Below are 19,688 nucleotides of genomic sequence, written 5' to 3' on the forward strand. Positions count from 1 at the left end.
AATTTATCTGCTTGTTCTAGCAATGACTGAGAGATATGTGCTAAAATCTGTCATCACTAATGTACACTTACGAAGATCAGTTTGCTGTAGTCATTCAGTTGTTCCCTTTATTTATGTAGGTAACACCTCTTTATGTGGTACCTGTAAATATAAAATCATGTTTTATCTTCATAAATAGGTCATTAGGGTTAGTCCCTGTCCACACTATCTAAAAGTCTAACTTGCCTTCTCTGACTCTTGATTTTATTTACCATACTTTATTATCTTCTTGCTTATGTAAGTCAACATCTAATACATTTAATAATTAACAAGCATTTTCTTTTGTTTATTTTCTGTCTCCTCACAAAACACTAAAGATCCAGTAGGGCAAGATTCTCATGTGCTATTATTTGCTGGTGTGTTCAGTTGCCTAGAACAGTGCCTGGTTCATAGAAGGCTATCGATCAATATTAAATAAAAAGTCTAATTCGCTTGATTTTTTTTTTTGTTTGTTAGCATTTGGTTGCTCTAGTTTTCAGTACTTTGCTTTCAATTTTCTCAATTTTTAAGTTTCAAGATTTTTTACATACTCTGAAAATCTTTTTTTATTTATTTTTTTAGACTGGAGGATTTGTGCATTTACAGTATAGTTTCTATTTGATGCACATATGAAACTTAATTTTTTTGCATTCTACATAGCCAAAACATTTAATGCTTCCTTCTTTTTTTCCTTACCCTTAATTTTAATTGTTTGTGTGTTTTTTTTTTTCACATGCTACTTTTTGTCTACTAGTTGAGAAGTTATACACATTCTTCCTAATTATTTAGTGGTCTCCTTGTGAATAGAATTCACATTTTTAATGAAAATCTAAAAGAAATCTATATTTTTATCCTCTTTTCATCCAGTAAATTACTTTAGGAATTTTGATCCCTTTCCCACTGCATCCCCAAACTATATATTGCTGTTGTGTATTTGAATTTTATTTATTTATTTATTTATTTTTTAAAGAGAGAGTGGGAGAGGAGAGAGAGAGAGAGAGAGAGAGAGAGAATTTTTAATATTTATTTTTTAGTTCTCGGCGGACACAACATCTTTGTTGGTATGTGGTGCTGAGGATCGAACCCCGGCCGCACGCATGCCAGGCGAGCGCGCTACCGCTTGAGCCACATCCCCAGCCCAATTTATTTATTTCTTAATCCTGGAACAGTTCCTGTGGTCTAGATTGGTCTCTGTCTCTCTTCACTCTCTCCAGGTGACTCTCTGACTACTTTCCTCTTGCCTGGAATGTGAAGTTCCTTTAATGAGGTTGTGTTGGTAGCTTTCAATCTTTGTTGTCTGAAAGATGTTTATTTCCCTCCTGCTCCTGTGTTGGACAGTCCACCCCTTGTGGCCTCCCCTTCCATTACTTTCAGGTTCACTGTTGTTGTCTCTTCCTTTGTTACTGTGAAGAAACCAGAGTAGTGGAAGCCACACCTCCCCCCAAGGTCTGACTTTGTTCCTTCTCCCAGCTTTTAAGATGTTTTCCCTGCTGTGATGTTCTGCAGTTCCCTTAATTTTCTTCTTTGGTGTTTGTTAGATTTCTAGAATTTGTACATTGGTGAATCTTACCAGTTAAGGGAGAAAAAATGATAACCGTTATCACTTTAAAGATTTCACCTTCCTATTGTTCTCTGTTTTCTACTCATTTTCTTTTCCTATTTATTTATTCAGGCACTGGGGATTTATCCCGGGGCACTTTACCACTGAGCTGCACCCCCAGGATCTGTTTATTCCTTTAATTTTGAGACAGCTCTCACTAAGTTGTTAAGCAGCTCACTAAATTGCTAAACTGGCCTTGAACTTGGGATCCTCCTGTCTCATCCTCTTACTAAGATTCCTGGCATGAGCCACTGCACCCAGCAGCATATTTTGTGTCTTTAAATTGCATTCTGAACATTGTAAAAACTCAGCCATCCTTCATTAACTAGAAGTCACTGGTTTTCTGCTCACCCTTCACCGAGGGAGTAGCCTTTGGGTTTTATGGTAGGGACACCCCTTTTAGATGCTTGCCTTGAGAGCTCTTTCCTTTGTCTCTTATTTTCATGCCATTGTGGCTTAGAAAAGCGAAGCTGAACTTCCCCAGGTTTGCTGAAACATCTGGGAGTGACAGCTAGCTGCTTCCTCCCTCTGCCTGCTGGATCCACCTTGCCTGAGCTCCAGGCCTGTAAGGGCCCATTTTCTTTTCTGCTCACCAGGGCAATATTTTTAGCTAACTTCAGGGGGAGGATTCATAGTTAAGGCTGCATGTTTGGTTTTTCCTGGTTTTGTGTCCTGAATCAGAAATTCTCTTCAGGGTTATTTTTTCCCTTTAATTCACCTCTTCTCTCTCTTTCATGCTGTAATATGTCTTCACATGTCAGCTCTGGTTGGTCATCTTTTCGTATTTAGAATAGATCACTGCAGAAGCTAACTGGAAGCTCCTTGGCGGGCAGGGGTGCACTGCAGACTTACTGAGGCCATAGCACAGGTGCAGGCAGCCATGGGAAGGAAGCCCTGAGTCCCAGAAGGTGAGGATTTCCCGGGGAGGGTTTAGTCTTTAGAAAAGAACCTTCTAACGATTTACTTGGGAAAAGGTACCTTGGAATGTGGGGTCCTGAATTAGGGGGAGGGGGAGAACCATGGGGCCCACTGTTTCATGTGCAGATCTTCCACTAATCCCCACTGCCAGCCAGCAGACCCTGGACCTCTCTGGGACACTCAGCTTCTGTGGCCACCTCAGCTCCAGCTTCTCTGGGCTCGTGTTGATGTGGAGGTTCTGCCCCACGCATCCTCACCTCTCTCTGCCTTCTAGAAATCTGGTTAAATCTCATACCAGTGATCCTCATACACCTAAGTCCTCGTTAACACCAGGGCTTTGTAACCTTCACTCCATTCTCACCTAAGAGGGTTTGCAGAAAGAGGCTGCCTGTGGTCTAAGATAGATGTTAACCCATTTTACAGATTGGTCAGCATGTGCCCATCCATTGCCTTGCCTCTGCAATCCCTGATCTCTTGTTTAACGGAAGTAAGACAGAGCCAGAGAAAACGTGCACAGTGCTTTCCTGTGTTCGCATTCACATAGAACCATGGTGGCCATTCATACATCCTCATGCACATTTCAAGTTGCAGTTGTTTCAAAATAAGCAATAATCAAAAATTATCTTAATGAGTTTGATAATAACCTGCTACATTTTCTAAAAGCAATTGAGGCTTTAAAAAGCTCCATTCTCAGGATTCTAAATAAAGTACAGCTGGCACCCCTTATTGTACAGTCGTTCCACTCAGTGCAAGACAGAGCAGCAGGTGTCCATGACTAGGTCTCCTCTCCTGTGGGAGACACAACCGTTTCCCTGTGGCTAAGATCAGCCCAAAGGGTCTCCCCAGACGGATGCTGAGCCCAGTTCAGAATTCTGAGACCTCCCTGGGATTAAATTTCCCTCTCGCAGTATTTCTCTCCAGTCTGTTCTAAGCACCATGCTGCATACGTGGTGTGGCCCCTGTACCCCAACTTTCTGTCCTGTGAGGTGGCCACAACTGTGTGTGAAGGAGATGAGACAGGAAGTGGCTGTGGTGGGGCACGGGGTGGTGTTTTCCTGCACAGCAGCCTCAGCCTTGCACCGTCAGAAGGTTCTAGAAAGGGACTGACATGAGTTGAAACCACTGACCTTCTGAGGAAGAGCTGTGAAAACCGTCTCTGGTCTGTTTGGCATATAATTTCTCATAAAGTGGTGCAGATATTCACATATGTGTGAAGAAGGAAAGTATGGGTTCCAAAGAAAGACATAAAATTGTGAAGAAATTGTTGAAAAACAAACTGGAACTCCTTTGAGGGGGGGGGGCGGTGTTCCTCAACAGGGAGTATTTAAAACACCTGCCAGATTCCAGGGAAATAGAAGATTCTGTTTTCATTGTCAGAACCCCTGAGGGGCCACACCCTGGGGCCTGGTGACAAGAGGGGAGAGGAGGGTCTGGGAGACCCACAGCTGGGGGACTGTGGATGGCTATGGCAAGCAGTGCCTGTGTCCCAACACGTGTGGTTTCTCGATTATTCTGCGCCAGCTGATGAATAAGACTTCAAAATTACCCACAGAGGTCTCCAGTTCAGCACTTCTCCAGAGAAACTAGACAATCAAAGTCACTGAAGAAAGGGCTCTCCTTTGCTCCTACATACATGAAGAGGTTTGATAGTGCTCAAAGGTGGACTTGGAGAGTTAAACCCCAAAGCCCCCGCCGAGAAGAGAACAAAACAAAGACTTGTAGCTAACAAGCCAGCAAAAAGAAATAAAAACGAAATCATACAAATTCAATCCAAAATAAGGAACACAAATAGGAAAAAAGGGAACAAAGACTACATTGGACAAATAGAAAATAAATAGTAAAATGACAGATTTATCAGGAATCACATAAAGTATGTGATAATTATGCCAGGTGTGGTGGCACACGCCTGTAATCCCAGCAGCTCAGGAGGCTGAGGCAAGAGCATCATAAGTTCAAAGCCAGCCTCAGCAACTTAGTGAGGCCCTGAGCAACTTAGCAAGACCCTGTCTCTAAGTAAAATATAAAAAGGGCTGTGGATGTGCTCAGTGATTCAGCACCCCTGGGTTCAATCCCTGGTATGAAAAAAAAAAAAAAGTTCTAATTGCCCAAGTTAAAAGAAGACTCAACTATGTGCTACCTACAAGGAACCCACTCTAAATATAAAGACAACATAAAAGAAAAGTAAAAGGATGGAAAAAGCTATAGATATATATAATTTTTTTGGTACTCGGACTGAACCCAGGGGTGCTTAACCACTTAGCCACATCCCCAGCTCTTTTATATTTTGAGACAGGGTCTTACTAAGTTGCTTAGGGCTTTGCTAAGTTTCAGAAGCTGGCCTTGAACTTGCAACCCTCCTGCCTCAGCCTCCTGAGTACCTAGGATTACAGGCAGGCACCACCATGCCTGGCTGAAAACAGGATTTTGTTCCTTCTCTCACATCAGTGCTTAGGACTGAGGTACTAGGAGCAAATGCTGGCTCGGAGGCCTGCTCTTCTGAGCAGCAGATCCAGGGACTCAGGGGTCCTTCAGAATAACTAGCAACTCTCTGGTTTTGATCTAGATTTTTCCAGAATTGTACAACATGACCCAGGCAGAGTCTTTGTGAGGTTCAGCATATAGCCACTAGGCATATGTGACTATTGAAATTAATGAATGAAAGTGGAACAAAATTTCAAGTTCAGCCCTGCAATCACAACTTTTCGCATTTTAAGTACTCAGTACCTAGATGTGGCTCATGGTTTCTGGACTGGACAACACAGGACAATCCCATCATTACAGAAAATTCTGTTGGTGCAATTGAGGAGTAAGGTGTGCAGGTCCCTTGCACAAGCAAGTTTAGATAGCTCCTCCCCTCACTTCCTTTCTGCTCCTCCTCCTCCTCCTCCTCAATATCCTGGCTTAGCATTGCCTGCAAAATCAGAAAAGGGTTCAAGACCCAGGTTTTCCAGGTAAGGGAATGCGGGTCTGTTTTGGGGAGGAAAATGTTAAATTTGGTGGGGAGGGGACTTCTCTATTGGCTCTTTGTCCTAAACCTCTTGGCAAACTTGTTTTCAGAATATGTTTCTTGTTAGCTCCTGTTTCCTGTCTTTGCTGATTTGAGGTTGTAATCTGTTTTGAAGGCTGAGCCTTACAAATTGATGTCTTTTTCAGGGGTTACTGTTTAGAGGATACTTGTCTTACAAATAAATTATTCCTGCTCTGGTTGTAGAATTTATGAATAAACTTGGCTGTTCCAGGGTTAGAGTCGGGTGAGTGGACCCAATTAGCCCTGAGGGGCTGGTGGGAAGAACATTGATACCTGTAAAGCGCACAGCTTGGTGTGCAGCTCCCCAGAACTGACCCCTAGGTCAGGATCAGAGGCTGTGTAGTCGGAGGCCTTGTGACCCCACTGTCTGCTCAGAGCTGCCTGCTAGGGACCTGCTGCCTCAGAGACAGTCCCTTCCTGGGTTCAGCCACAAATGAGCTCTCCCTAGGAGCGGGGAGAAGGGGTATGCTTTCCTGTGTGACTCGCAGTTCAGGAGAAGCTGGGACTGATGGGTGTTTATTCTTCAGGCAGAGTAGGAGAACTTAGCTACCCAACATCAGCACTCACAAAAGCACTTTCCCCTAGTTTTGCATTTAGATTAGGGTCAGTAGAGCAGCATTAGAGAGCCCATGTGTGGAAAGCAGGACCTTAAGAAACACCCAGGCCAGATGTGGTGGCACACACCTATAATCCCAAATGTGGAGAAGCCAATTGGGAGGCTTGAGACAGGAAGATCAGGAGTTCAAAGCCAGCCTCGGCAACTCAGTGAGATGCTGTCTAGAAATAAAATACAAAAATTTTAAAAAAGGCTGTGGCTTAGTGGTTAAGTGCCTCTAGACCCTGAGTTGAACCCCGGTACCCAAAACAAAACACAAACAGCCAGAAACCCTCTGTTTTCCTAATGCTGGCCTCCTATATCCACTCCTAATACCAATCACCAAAATCAACTCTGTGGTTTCAGCTTATTTTTAAAAGTTCTATGATTTCTCTTCCAGGTTTACAGGAAACTGTTTTCTCTATATTCCTAAAGAATAAAGGAATACTTACCCCCTTTTCCCTTTTTTAAAAAGAAGTGCTTGACTTTCTGTTTCAAATCTATAATTTATGGCTCCCTGCCTGGTGACCTTGTCCTTAACAAGAGCATTTTCAAACTGTCCTGGCTCAAGTCTGCACCTGTGACAGTTTTTCAAAATGTTCAGAGGTAGCAGTGAAGGATAACATTTAAAGAAGAACACCAAGCTTCTATGCCACCAAGAGCTGACCATCAAGGAAGGAATTGACATTTTTACAGAGTAGACATGGGTTGGATATAATGATCAGAGAGGGGCCAGAAGCTGAGGGATTATTGATCAATTCATTCATTTAGCAAACATTTATTGAGAACCACCCTTTGTCCAGTATTATGCTTGTCCCTAGAGAAAAGGGCGTGATATATGGTCTTCCCATCACAAAGCTTATGGGGGGGCAGTAGAACATCCTACAAATAGCTTCCTCTTCTGACATGAGAAGGCCCTGGAGTACAGTTAGAGCCCACAGCCAGGGAGCTCACCAGCGCTGGCCTGTGGTCAGCCATGGTGCTGGGTGAGGTGTGGAAGACCTCTGAGGCCTGAGGGCTCCCCGGGCATGAGCTGGGCACTGGTCTGAATTGGGAGAAAAAAGAGTCTGCAAAGGGCTAAAAGTTGAAGGAATCCAGAGGGTTCTGGGACGTTGAAGGAGCCGCTGTGGCTAAAGCTATGAGAGAAGGAAGTTATCGCGAAGGGCTTTCCGGGTCATTCTGAGGATCTAAACTGCTTTCTAAAGGCAGTAGGCAGCAACTAGGGGATTTAAGCAAGAAAAGAAAAAAGTAAAATTTTAGTTTTAAAACTGGTGGAATTGGAAAGGGAAGGAAGACAAGGTGATCAGTCAGGAAAGTGATACGTGCAAACCAGTGGCAGAGGAGGAGCAGGGAGACATGAATAGTTCTGAGATCTGGGGCCAGAATCAACAGGATGCGGGGCGGGCGGATGCAGGTGAGGAAAGAAGAGTAGGACTCGACCCTGGGTCTGGCGGGAGCCCCTGGCTGAAGAGGAATCCTGTGGGAGGTGGAGGACCCGGGCTCCCTTTTGGCCAGCTTCTGTCTGAGAAGCCCATGGAACAGCCAAATGAGGCCAAAGTGCAGGGCGGAGGTTTGGAGCACCCAGCAGGGGGTCTGTAGCCTGCAGAGGCTGTGAGAGGCCCACAGGGCAGCCCACCAGGGAGAGAGGGGCCGGGCTGGAGCCCGCACCCAGGAAGCGCTGAGGTGTGTGTGTGTGGGGGGGGGGGGTGATGGAACGACCTAGAAGTGAAACTGAGAGCAGAGGGTTGAGGTGAGGTTTTGGAAATGAGGCAGGAGCCCTCAGAGGAGAGGTTTACAGCAGGAGAAAACACTGACAGCCAGATCAGAGGCTGCAGTCCCTCTGCCTTCCCCACACTGTGCGATTTTCTTCTTTTATCTACAGGAATCCAAACCATAATGGCAGCCCAGTGCCATGATGTGGATTTCTACCACAGCAAACCAGGGACCAGCTATGGTGAGACGTGCGCAGGGCCCCAGGCCTCGCCGCTGGGAAGAGGGCTGGGCGCTGGGGACCCCTCTGGTTCTGACGGCCAGTCCCCACTTCAACAGGAGAGCAACGTCCCCAGCCTTGCTCCTCATTTCTCTCCATTGACCCAGATCTTTTCCTTCCCTCCACCTTCTCCATTTCCTCCCGAGATGGCCATAACAGCTACTTTGGGGAGAAAAGGAAAGGGCCCCCATAGATCCAGGGCTCAGCACCACTTCTTACTCCCTGCTTCCCACAGCACAGACACCACACAACAGCTGGCGAGGCCTCTCTGTTGCTCTTCTGCTCCTTTCCTCAGCCTGGAGGGGGATTGAGAAGGAGAAATGTGGGAGTAATCAGTCCTTCATCCAGGCCCCTGATTTGCCTGTTGCTGGGGTCCCCTGCAACCAACAAAGTCAACAGGCTGACTCAGCACATCACAAGCCCCCCTTTACTCTTTTACCCATAGTAATTGATTATGTCAGTTGAACTGATTTATCAACCTAGCCCATAATTTAGTAGCTTAAAACACCAACTATTTAGTTGGTTCTGAAGGTCAGGCGGAAAGTTCTCGGGTCTGAGCCAGCTTCTGGGTCTCGGCCTTGATAGCTTCATGGACCTGTGTGTGGTTAACAAGCTCTCGGGCAGGCCAAGGAGTCTTCAAGTAGGCCCGTCCAGGCGTCTTCACACAGCAGTTGCAGGAAGAGCAGAGACAAGGTGAACCATAGTACAGGAGCACTTTTGGAGTCTCTGCTTGAATTATGCATTCCATTGTGGCATTGTCCAAAGCATGTCACTTGGACCATCTTGATTCATCAGTTGCTTTTTAGTGGGAGGAGCTGCAAATTCATATCCCAAACAGGCGTGCACACAGGGATGGGAATGACGTGGGGCAATCAGCCCATGGATTGCCATTCATACACTGTCAACACTGGCAGACTGGGGCGGGGGGTGGGAGCTGGGCTCTGGTGCCCTTCCATTCCACCTGCCGTGATTTTCCTGCTCCCCTTGCCCATGGCCAGCATGCCAGTGCTCCCAGGAGATTCCAAGGAGGGTGACTTCCTCCCTGATGCTAACTAAATAACAATGTGAATGTCCACCCACGTTTTTCCTTAGATAACTTTTGCCTTCCTTTATCCTGTGTTCTCAGACATAGAACTTTTGAAATATATTTCATTCTTCTCCCGATTCTGGATCTCAAACATAGGAAACTTTGCCATAAAATAATGATGAGTTGTGTAACCCTGCTACTGGCTCCGTACTGGGAGCTCCATTTGGAATATAAATTGGGAAATCAATCTCCCACTGCAGAAGCTCCAAAGCCAAGTTTTGTGTTCTTTCCTAAATTACTTTGCTGGGATAGCTCTCAGCAGGGTTCATAGTTCTCTTCTGAAACCATTTATCTTCCTCTATGGGCTGGGAAGCCACATGTGGTCACAGTAAGGAGCTCAAGGGAATCCTGAAAAGAGAGTGAAAATGGGAGATAAAGGGATGTGCTAGTTGTCCAGGATGGAAACGGCCCAGAAGGCTCTCTGTAGACCCTGTGGGGACAGGTTGGCCTCAGGGGAGAAGCCCACAGCCTGTAACAGAGAGAGCATGGGAAGCTGTCGGAGGTAGATTCTAACTCTGTGTCTATTTCCTTGATGTCCCAGGGCCCGGACACCAAGATCACAGAATTTCCCAATTGAGAATTGTATTAATTGGTAAAACTGGAGTAGGAAAAAGTGCCACAGGGAATAGCATCCTTGGAGAGAAAGCATTTACATCTGGCATTTCAGCAAAATCCGTTACTAAGTCCTGTGAGAAAAAGTGCAGTGTGTGGAAGGGAAGTGAACTCGTCGTTGTTGACACTCCTGGCATTTTTGACACCGAGGTACAGGATGCTGACACTAGGAAGGAGATTGCTCGCTGTGTCCTCCTGACCTCCCCAGGGCCTCATGTTCTGGTCCTGGTGGTCCCGTTAGGCCGTTACACTGTGGAAGAGCAAAAGGCCACAAGGAAGATCCTGCAAATGTTTGGAGACAGTGCTAGAAGTTTCATGATTCTCTTGTTCACTAGGAAAGATGACTTGGACAGCACCGATTTCCAGGACTACTTAAGGCAAGCTCCGGAAGGCATTCAAGAGCTGGTGGCCAAGTTCCATCATCGCTACTGTGCATTCAACAACAAGGCGACAGGAGCCGAGCAGGAGGCACAGAGGGTGGAGCTGATGACCCTGGTCCAGCAGGTGGTGAGGGAGAACGGGGGAAGATACTTCACCAATAAGATGTACCGGAGGGCTGAGGAGGAAATTCAGCATCAAGTCCTAGCAGTCCAAGAACGGTACAGAGCAGAGTTGGAGAGAGAGAAAGCACAGATAAGAGAGGAGTACGAAAGGCAAATCAGATACCTGGAAAGTGAGTTGGAGCGGGAAAGGAGAAAGGGCCAAATGGAGAGGACACTAGAGGAAACGGAGTCTGTCTATGCCTTGAGGCAGCAGAATGCCAGAGTGGAGGTCGAGAACCAGAGTTGGATAATTGAATTAATCGTGAAAGCCTTGGAGGTTGTTTCCTTGTTCTTCCGTCTGTTTATGGATGACTAGACTTAAAGAAAAATGCATTTGGGGCTGGGGTTGTGACTTAGCGATAGAGTGCTCAACCAGCACGTGCGAGGCGCTGGGTTCAATCCTCAGCACCACATAAAAACAAATAAGTAAAATAAAGGTATTGTGTCCAACTCCAACTAAAAAATTTTTTAAAAATGTTAAAAAAAAGAAAACTGCGTTTATATTTTCTGCATATTACCTGATGACCCTCCCCATGTGACTTGTTCCCCGCAGTCTGAGTGCTCTAGTTTCTGTCTCTCAGGACCAGGGAGTGCAGGAAAGTTCACCCTTGGCAATAGGCAGATGTTTGACTTAGCAGAAGAGGGGCAAATCCTCAAGTTGTGAAGCTCAAAAGCAAAAAGTAATGATGCTTGCTGCCAAGGAATTCTTCCTTAGAGACACGGAGAGAGGGATGCAGGAGACCAAAGAACATGACCCCAAGCTGTATCCAGGAGATTCTAGTAAAACTTTCTCCCCCAAATTGTTTTAGATTGGTAGATATTCTCTGTCCATAGCTCCTACACACTTATCTTTGCCTTTAGGGTGCTAACAATTTCCTACCTGCATAGTTTGTTAGAAAGCTTAATTCTTTGTTTGCATTAGGCAATCTTATAGCTGGAGATGATTCTTTCTCAGTGAACATCAAATTATTTAATTATGATTCATAAAAGGACTAGAATTGTTCCTTATCATCTGCTCTTTGAGGAACAAGGAGTTGTTTAGAAAACAGTTCTCTCAGAACTCAACTAAGTAGTGATCCCCAAAAGCCAGAAAGAGAGAAAGACAGCATTTCAACAAATAAGTGCACAGTGTTTGATATGCTCAGGTGTATCTGTAGAATCTCTGTCCATCTCTTCTTAACCAACTTGATGAGTAACCAGATCTGTCCTTTTCTTCAGAAACAACTAACTGTTGCCACCCCATGCCTTCACATCACACCTTGAGTACTTAACGCTTGGCAGATTATCTGTACTTCTAATAAAACTTCTCAGTTCTCACATGTTTGTACAGCATTGGACTCTGTTTTGTCTTGGAAGATACCACTGCTACTTCTAATAAAACAGAGATGATTTTCAGTTTTTTGGTAATAGTTCAAGATGATTTTGGAGCTACACTGGGCCTACCCTCATGGCACCTCTGTTTCTCCTTTTCTTTCTTTTTTTTTTTTACCTGTCTGAGATTTTATTAGCAGGACCATAGCAGCCAGTTGAATGGGGGGGGGGGAGAAGTGAGGGAGAGAAGAGGTTGAGGGAGAGTAAGAGAGAGAGAGAGAGAGAGAGTAAGATAGAGAGGGAGAGTAAGAGAGAGAGGGAGAGTAAGATGGAGAGGGAGAGTAAGAGAGCGAACACGAACAGGGTGTTGATGTTCATGGGCTTAACCGCAGGATGAGGAGGAGCAGGGTGAGTGGGCTGTTACTTCTTCAGTTCTCGCCATTCACAGGGATTGGAGGTGATGGTTCGTGCACCATTCAGTGCATCATGGACCTGATCTCCCAAAAGAGAAGCGCTCCGGGTGCCATCTTTACCAACATTGCTCCCTTTTTTGTTTTGGTTTGGGGGCATCGTACTCGATCTGGCTACTTCCTGCTGAGTAGGGGCATTGACTAGAGGGAGAGAGGGAGGTCAGTTGGTTGGAGAAGAAGGGCCAGGAGGCCCCATATCCATGCACTGAAGGCATGGATTTCCTCCGGGAGAAGTCCATGAATGAGCCCTGCAGCTATGAGAAGAAAGAGCATTAATGTCATCCAGTCTGTAGGGCTGGTAGAAAAGCCTGTGCCCAGGAGAAGGCAGATTAGAACATAAAGCTGAAAACCAAGGGCTTATTTCTTTGGCATGGTGGGTAGAGATGGCCCTTCGGTGGAGTGGTCATTCGGTATCTTCATCTTTCAGCACGCGGTGGAGGTTTCTTGGGATGACTGGATGTGCATGTCGCCGGCTCGATGGCAAGTAGCTGGTAATCCCTGAGGAGGAGCTGACTGAAAGTTTAGTTAGAGATTTTGTTAATTTGTCCTTGAAGGAATTTTGAAATGCAAGGAAGGCAGGCACAGAATAAAGAGACTCCAACTAGAGGTCCCAGAATCGGGAGAATCCAGCAGCTGACGGGGTTTATGAAGAGGTCCCAATAGGATTGTTGTGCCAGTTGCTGATTTCTAAAAAGGGTGTGGGTGTACTGTGTTGCCCCGTGTTCCTAGATCCTACCAGGAGGCCCATTCTTATGTATGTTCTTCTCCAGAATGGGATGAAGGGTGGTGCGTGACTGAAAAACGGAGCTTTCCAGGGTTATCTGGGGATATCTCCCAGGTAAATCTGGGCAATTGTGGGGGTCCTGCAAGGTTGGGAGCTGGGGTGGGATTGTCCTCTGGAGGGCTTGCCGCTGGTTTTAACCTAGAAATAGGAATCCAGGGGGTTAGTTTCTTTCCTTCCTGTTGGAGTTTTGCGCATTGGGTGTACACAGGACTACCTGTAATGGCCCTTCCCATTTTGGGGTTGGGGGGATCTTTCCCCTGGGGAAGAAAAGTAGACCCATTTTCCTGGTTTGAGCAGAAAGGAAGCAGCTGAATACTCTGGATCCGGAATCAACAAATCTTGTTGCTTCCATAGCTCAGAGCGAATAAGGAAGAGGAGGGGAAGAGCATACTGGTCGGGGAGGGGCAAGGCTCTGGTGAGATTCCCGGGGGGAGAAGGGGACGACCACACATTATCTCAAAGGGGGAGGCAAGGGATGGCTTTTTTAGTAAAGCCCTCATGCCTAGTAGGGCAAGAGGCAGGAGTTTAACCCAATGTAAATGAGTCTCTAAAGATAGTTTTGTTATGATGTCTTTCACTGTGCGGTTGGCTTGCTCAACCTTACCTGAGGCTTGGGGGCGATAGGGACAATGAAAGTGCCATGGGATGGACAATGTCTTTGCCACATTCTGGGTTACTTGAGAGACAAACTCAGGCCCGTTGTCAGATTGGATTGAAGCGGACATCCCAAACGGAGGGATTCCTTCAGTTAGGAGGATGTTAGCAACTATGGTAGCCCACTTATTTGAATTGGGGAAGGCCTCTCCCAACCCGAGAATGTGTCTATTAAAACTAGTATGTATTTGAAGATTTTTACTCTGGGCATTTGGTAAAGTCGATTTGCCAATCTGCCCCGGGAATATGGCCCCTAGCCTCATGAGAAGGGAAGGTTCTGGGTTTGAAAGATGTGTTGGAATTCACTCTTTTGCATATCTGGCATGAGGCTGTGATTTGCTGTATCACTTCTTTATCCTGGGGAGTCAGAGTAAAGAAAGAGTGGAGAAAGGCTTTGAGAGTCTGTGGACTGGTGTGGAAAATGGAGTGGAGGTAAGTAAAGAGGGCATGTTTATTGGGTCTTTGTTATTGGGTAATGATGGAGAGCACGTGGCAATGAGAGATCCAGTGGGTTCTGAAAGGGCGGCTGACCAGGCTGCCTGATCTGCTTTTGAATTCCCCTGTGTGACGGGGGAGGAGTCATTCTGGTGTGATCTGCAATGGACAACTCCAAGGTTTTTAGGAAGCTGGGAGGGAGGCTTGTAGTCGCTAGGTGATGTATGTGGAGTTGGTTATAGAGGTGCCCTTTGAGTTCATGAACATAGAGAGTAAAAGGCCTATTAACATCTGGCAGGTGTAGAGCCAGTGCTTGTAAGAGGGCCTTCTGGAAGGTTCTGCAATGTGGTGCAGCTGAAAGTAACAAGGGCTCATGCTTGTTCCCCTTTGCTAGATCCTATAATGGTCTGGCAAGTAACGAGTCATTTGGTACCCATGCCCTAAAATAGCCTGCCAGACCCGGGAACGAAGGAATCTCCTCCTTAGTTTTGGTACTGGAAGGCTTTCAATAAGGCCTTTTCTATTGGTTGTGATAGCTTTCTTCCCATGGGGAAATGTGGAACCCTAAGTAAACAACTTCAGAGAGAGAGAGCTGCACCTTTTGCGGAGAAACCCTATATCCTGGGTGAGCAGGAAAATTCAGAAGGGTGGCTGTGTCAGACTTTGAGGTTTCTAATGAGGGACTACAGAGGAGGAGGTCATCAACACATTGTAGGAGGGTTGAGGCAGGGCATAGAGGGGAAAAGTCCTCAAGATCGCCATTGAGGACTTGTCCAAAAATATGTGGGCTGTCTCAAAACCCCTGGGGCAGGACAGTCCAGGTTAACTGTCGGGAATGTCTAGTTTCTGGATCAGTCCACGAGAAGGCAAACATGTCTTGGGAAGAGACAGATAGTGGAATCGAAAAGAAGACATCTTTAAGATCAATAGCTGGAAAACAGGTGGAGTTTGCAGGAATGGAGGAAAGCATAGTATAAGGGTTTGGAACCAGGGGATGTATGGGCCTGGTTGAAGAATTTATTAACCTTAAATCCTGCACCAAACGGTATGTTCCATTAGGCTTTTTTACTGCTAAAATTGGGGTATTGAATGGAGAGTGTGTGGGACGGAGGAACCCCTTCCTTAGTAAGCTCTCAATGATTGGCTTTAGGCCCTTATGACTGGCAGTTGGCAGCGGATATTGAGCCTGGTTTGGGAAGTGGTCAGGGTCTTTAAGATGCACTTCCACGGGAGAGCAATTTGCAGAGGACGGGGTTTCAGTGTCCCATACAATTGGATCTACCATTTTACAGGGGAGGGGAAAGTGTGTGTTCTGGTGGTCCCTGGGGTCTCCACACCAGACACAAAGGGGTAAAGTCTCTTCTTCATTGGAAGTAAAGCCATGATGAAGATATAAGTAGGGGAGGACAATAAGATTAAGGTTATGGAGGCCTTCAAGATGGATAATATATCCCCTCCAAGCAATTACGCTAACCCGTCCATGGGACATAAGAGTGAAGGAGACGGAGGAGTTAGAAAGAGAGAATTAACCCTACATCCCAGGCGGTTGATTCCCAGGGGTGCCCTAGCAGAGCGCCCAGGGTCCACTGCAAACCTGATGGGTCTGGGTGGGGTGCATTTCTCCCCTAAAACACCCAGAGGGATTGCTGGACACTCAAAGGCCAATTCCCTCGTTCTGGTGAGTTAGGTTCAGGCGCTCATGGGATAGGGGATCTCACCAATCTGCAGGGCGGTGGGTGGTGGATGTCAGGCAGGCGATCAGAGGAGTGGACTACGACAGGAATGGTTGGGCTCGGAGTTTGGGAACGGGGTTCTGCCTGAGCGACCGGGATCCCCGTCCAGGTTTCAGCACCAATGTAAAGGACGATGGAAAAGGTCGGTAACTCAACAAGCCAAAACAACCCTTTACCTGTCCGAGATTTTAGTAGCAGGCCCTAGTGGCCAGACGCAGAAGAGAAGGAGAGAGAGAGAGAGAGAGAGAGAGAGAGAGAGAGAGAGAGAGAGAGAGAGAGAAGAGGGGGAGAGTAAGAGGGAGAGGGAGAGTAAGAGAGAGTAAGAGTAAGAGAGTAAGAGAGGAGAGAGTAAGAGCTCTGTTTCTCCTTTTCCCTGAAAGATTAGCGCTATATCCTCAACCTTTCTACTGACCAAAGACCACAGCCTGGGTTCAATCTCCAGTACGATGCACACACACAAAAATCTCTTGCTATGGTATACTTGACTACCTTTCCATTTATTAAAACTATAGATAGGGCTGGGCACAGTGGAACATTCTTGTAATCCCAGCAACTAGTGGGGGGGGGGTGGCTGAGACAGGAGGATCATGAGTTCAGTGTCAGCCTCAGCAATTTAGCAAGGCCTAAGCAACTCAGTGAGACCCTGTCTCTAAATAAAATACAAAACAGGACTGTGGATGTGGCTCAGTGGTCAAGTGCCCCTGAGTTCAATCCCCAGTATCTCCCCTCCCCCCAAAAAACCCCAAAACCAAACAAAAAAAATCACTATACATAGGGTTTTTTTCTGTACACCAGAATATTGCAATTGTTATTCATGGTGAAATTTGAAACAGATCTTCCAGCCTGTATGTCTTTCTCTATTCCATCATAAATACTAGCTACTTTCTGTATTTGTAATATGTTTTCATTTTTAAATTTAAAATGTTTTCACACTTATTTTTAAACTAATATTAATTGTATTATATTATAAATAAAATTATAATTAGTATTTAAATTTAATTTTCAGTTTCCATGTAGCTAGGTATAATGTAACTTGTGCTGTCTACATAAAATATTTAGATATTTACAAATATTCAAACATTCAAAGACATTATTTAGTGCTTTAAAGATCATTCAGAATGAAGCAATCCATTGACACTGAGTTGTTCAGTGAATTGCTTCCATTGTTTGCAGGTGAGACCAGACTCCATGCATGGGGTAACATACCTGCAGCACTGAATAGCTCTCTCTTTAGTGACACAACAGCTAGAGTGAGATATGTTTCCACCAACCCAGTGAAGTTGCATTTTAAATTTTAAATTAATTATAACTACAAAACTTCTGCATAGTACTGCAGCTTCTCAGGTGCACCAGCACTGTAGGTGCTCGTAACCAGGTGGATCATGGCCACTGTGTTGAATGCTGTAGTTTCCAGAAAATAAACATTTAGAACTTAAACATACACACTTCTAAATAATCCATGAGTGAAAAAAAAAGATATCATAGGGAGTATAGAACATACTTTAAATGGAATGATAATGAAAACAGAATATACAAAAATTTGTGAGTTATGTGTGGAGGGGAAATTTTACAGCTTTATATCTTTGTATTATAAAAGAAGAATTTTTAGTAGTGTTGAAGATGTTGTTGGTAACATATTGTGGACTCTGGATACTGCTTTCTTCTGAGATTGTCCTAGCAGGCACCTAAACTCCTGGATCCCCTTGACCTGGAGGACCTGGTATCTCTGTCTTTGGCAAGGGCCTGCTTTCATTGTGCTCTTCCCTGGTGCGGACCTCTTCCTTGCGAGGTAGGACCCCTTAGGTGTCCAGTGGAGATCTCCACGTTTCCTGAGACCTCTCACTTGGGGAACTGGAACTTCAAATTCCCGTTGCCGGGGGCCGCTGCTGAGGCCTGGGATCAGCTCTTTCTCTCTCCACCTGGTTTTCCTCTGGATCCTCTGAGATTGCCCTGTGCTTGTCAAGGGCCAGCCAAGGATTTGAACCTACTTCAAATACAGAATCTTCAGTCACCTTTCCCCATCTCCACCTCTGGACATTTTGGAGAAGGGGGCTTCTGCACCATTTCCTGCCTCCTCTGGTCACCCCCAAACTCCATCTTCTTGCTCTCCAGGGCCCTGAACTTTGGTCTGAGTGCTGCCTGTGCTCAGCAGGACTGGGCAGTGCCCTCAGGAAAAGCTGCCTCAGTGCTGACCTGCATGGTCCCCTTACCTGAGGTGCCCAGTCCCTAAGTGTGTCTGCATGCCTTTGGTCACTCCCCAGAGACTCCAGAGTTATTTTTTGAGTTGTTCTTTTGCGTTTTCTATATAGTTTACAGACATTATCACAGGAGGCCTGGAGACTTCCCTTGTGGCTGAGCTGACTCGACCCGCAAGCAGAATCCCTGCTTTTCCTCTTTCACTCCCCTTAGAGAAATAACATCTTTTAAAGGTTGCTATGACCACACCCTTGGCCTAGTCAACCCTTTCTCATCCACCTCCCCTTTCTTCTGAGACAGACTGGATTTTCTAGAACATACAGAGACCTTCCCCAGGCTTCTTTGAGGCCGAAGAAGTGATAGCAATGAGTAACATTTATCTTTCTTTCTGAAATGTGGGCAGTGTCTTCCTTACTATTTAGTAAAGAAAGAGAAAAATATATATATTTAAGGTAATTAAAAAATTTTTAATGAATGTCATATTTTGAGTGACTTGCCATTTAGTTATCGGGTTAGGAAGCTTCTGTTACTATAACAAAATAACTAGGAATCCATTTATAAAGAGGGACAGCTTATCCTGGCTCCCAGGTTTGGAGTTTTCAGTTCATCATCTAAATTGAAGGAATGCACCTCCTATCCTAATGCAAATGCACATGGTGTTGGCTTTCACTGTGAAGCTGCCATGGGTGGAGAGCCCCTTGACTCGGAAACAAGATGGCTTTGAGTCCCTTGTTTTTTTGAGAAATTCCCCCCAAAAATATGACAATAAAAATGCTTTCAGAGCTCATTTTAAAGTGGAGTTGGGAGGCCATTAAGGGATTGGGCTCTGCACACATGACAAGGGCTTCCCGGGAAAGGGAACTCTACCTGGGCACGAGACAGTGCCATGGGCATGCTGACCTCTGAACCAGGCCAAAGGCTGCGAAGCCAGGAACCTCTTTCGCTGGAGGTCCAGCTGAGAGCCTGTCACAAGGAGAAACAGCCTTTCCCCCAGACGCAGCCCTAACAGTCGACCCCGTGGGGTCCCGTGAGGCACATAGGGTCAGGACCACTTCTCCACGCCGGTTACCATGCTTCTCGGCTTTTCCTTCCCTTTCCAAGTCGGACAATCTCAGCGACCCTGCAGCACTTAGCACTGACTCTAAATGTCTGAATCTTTGTTTTCCCAAACTGCAGGTCTCAGATGCTGAATGAAGCTCTTTTGTGTTTACAGTTTCTGAGCTTGAGGTGTTTGCCAATTCTCTCAGACTTAATAGGTAAAGGGAAGATGATTCCAACTAGAATTCCAGTAGGACTTTTCTTCTTTTTCTTTTTAAATTAGACAAGTGATTTTAACTTCCATGTAGAAGAATAAATGCCTGAGAATTTTTTTAAAAATGCATAAAAACGTAGTCTGGTGCACACCCATAATCCCAGCAGCTCAGGAGGCTGAGACAGGGAGATCACAATTCAAAGCCACCTCAGCAATGGTGAGGCACTAAGTAACTCAGTGAGACCCTGTCTCTAAATAAAATACAAAAATAGGGCTGGGATGTGACTCAGTGGTCAGGTGCCCCTGAGATCAATCCCTGGTAGCCTGGTACCACTCCCCCAACACACACAAAAACACAACAATGTAGTCTGAGGAGGAAATTGGCTGACCATAATAAAGCAAAGCTACTTTCATCAAATCGATATTTTATTCAAATAGGAAAAGTGGAAGATGTGAACAGAAA

The 19,688-nt window shown here is 45.6% G+C and overlaps 1 protein-coding gene across 2 annotated transcripts; it reads left to right on the forward strand.

Moving 5' to 3' along the window:
• Window positions 1-5,464: 5,464 nt before the first annotated feature.
• Window positions 5,465-10,770, forward strand: Gimap4 (GTPase, IMAP family member 4). 2 transcript variants are annotated; one of them, XM_077796658.1, is made up of 3 exons: window positions 5,465-5,487; window positions 8,042-8,113; window positions 9,778-10,770. In XM_077796658.1, exons 2-3 carry the CDS (start codon window positions 8,056-8,058, stop codon window positions 10,704-10,706), a joined length of 987 nt encoding a protein of 328 aa, XP_077652784.1. In that variant the 5' UTR covers window positions 5,465-5,487; window positions 8,042-8,055; the 3' UTR covers window positions 10,707-10,770. The 2 variants fall into 2 exon arrangements, with proteins under 2 accessions (XP_077652784.1, XP_077652783.1); XM_077796657.1 differs by lacking the exon at window positions 5,465-5,487 and having other exon boundaries at window positions 7,921-8,113.
• Window positions 10,771-19,688: the final 8,918 nt, after the last annotated feature.

Source organism: Urocitellus parryii, chromosome 3 (genome assembly GCF_045843805.1).
Source record: "Urocitellus parryii isolate mUroPar1 chromosome 3, mUroPar1.hap1, whole genome shotgun sequence".
Classification (NCBI taxonomy): Eukaryota; Metazoa; Chordata; class Mammalia; order Rodentia; family Sciuridae; genus Urocitellus; species Urocitellus parryii.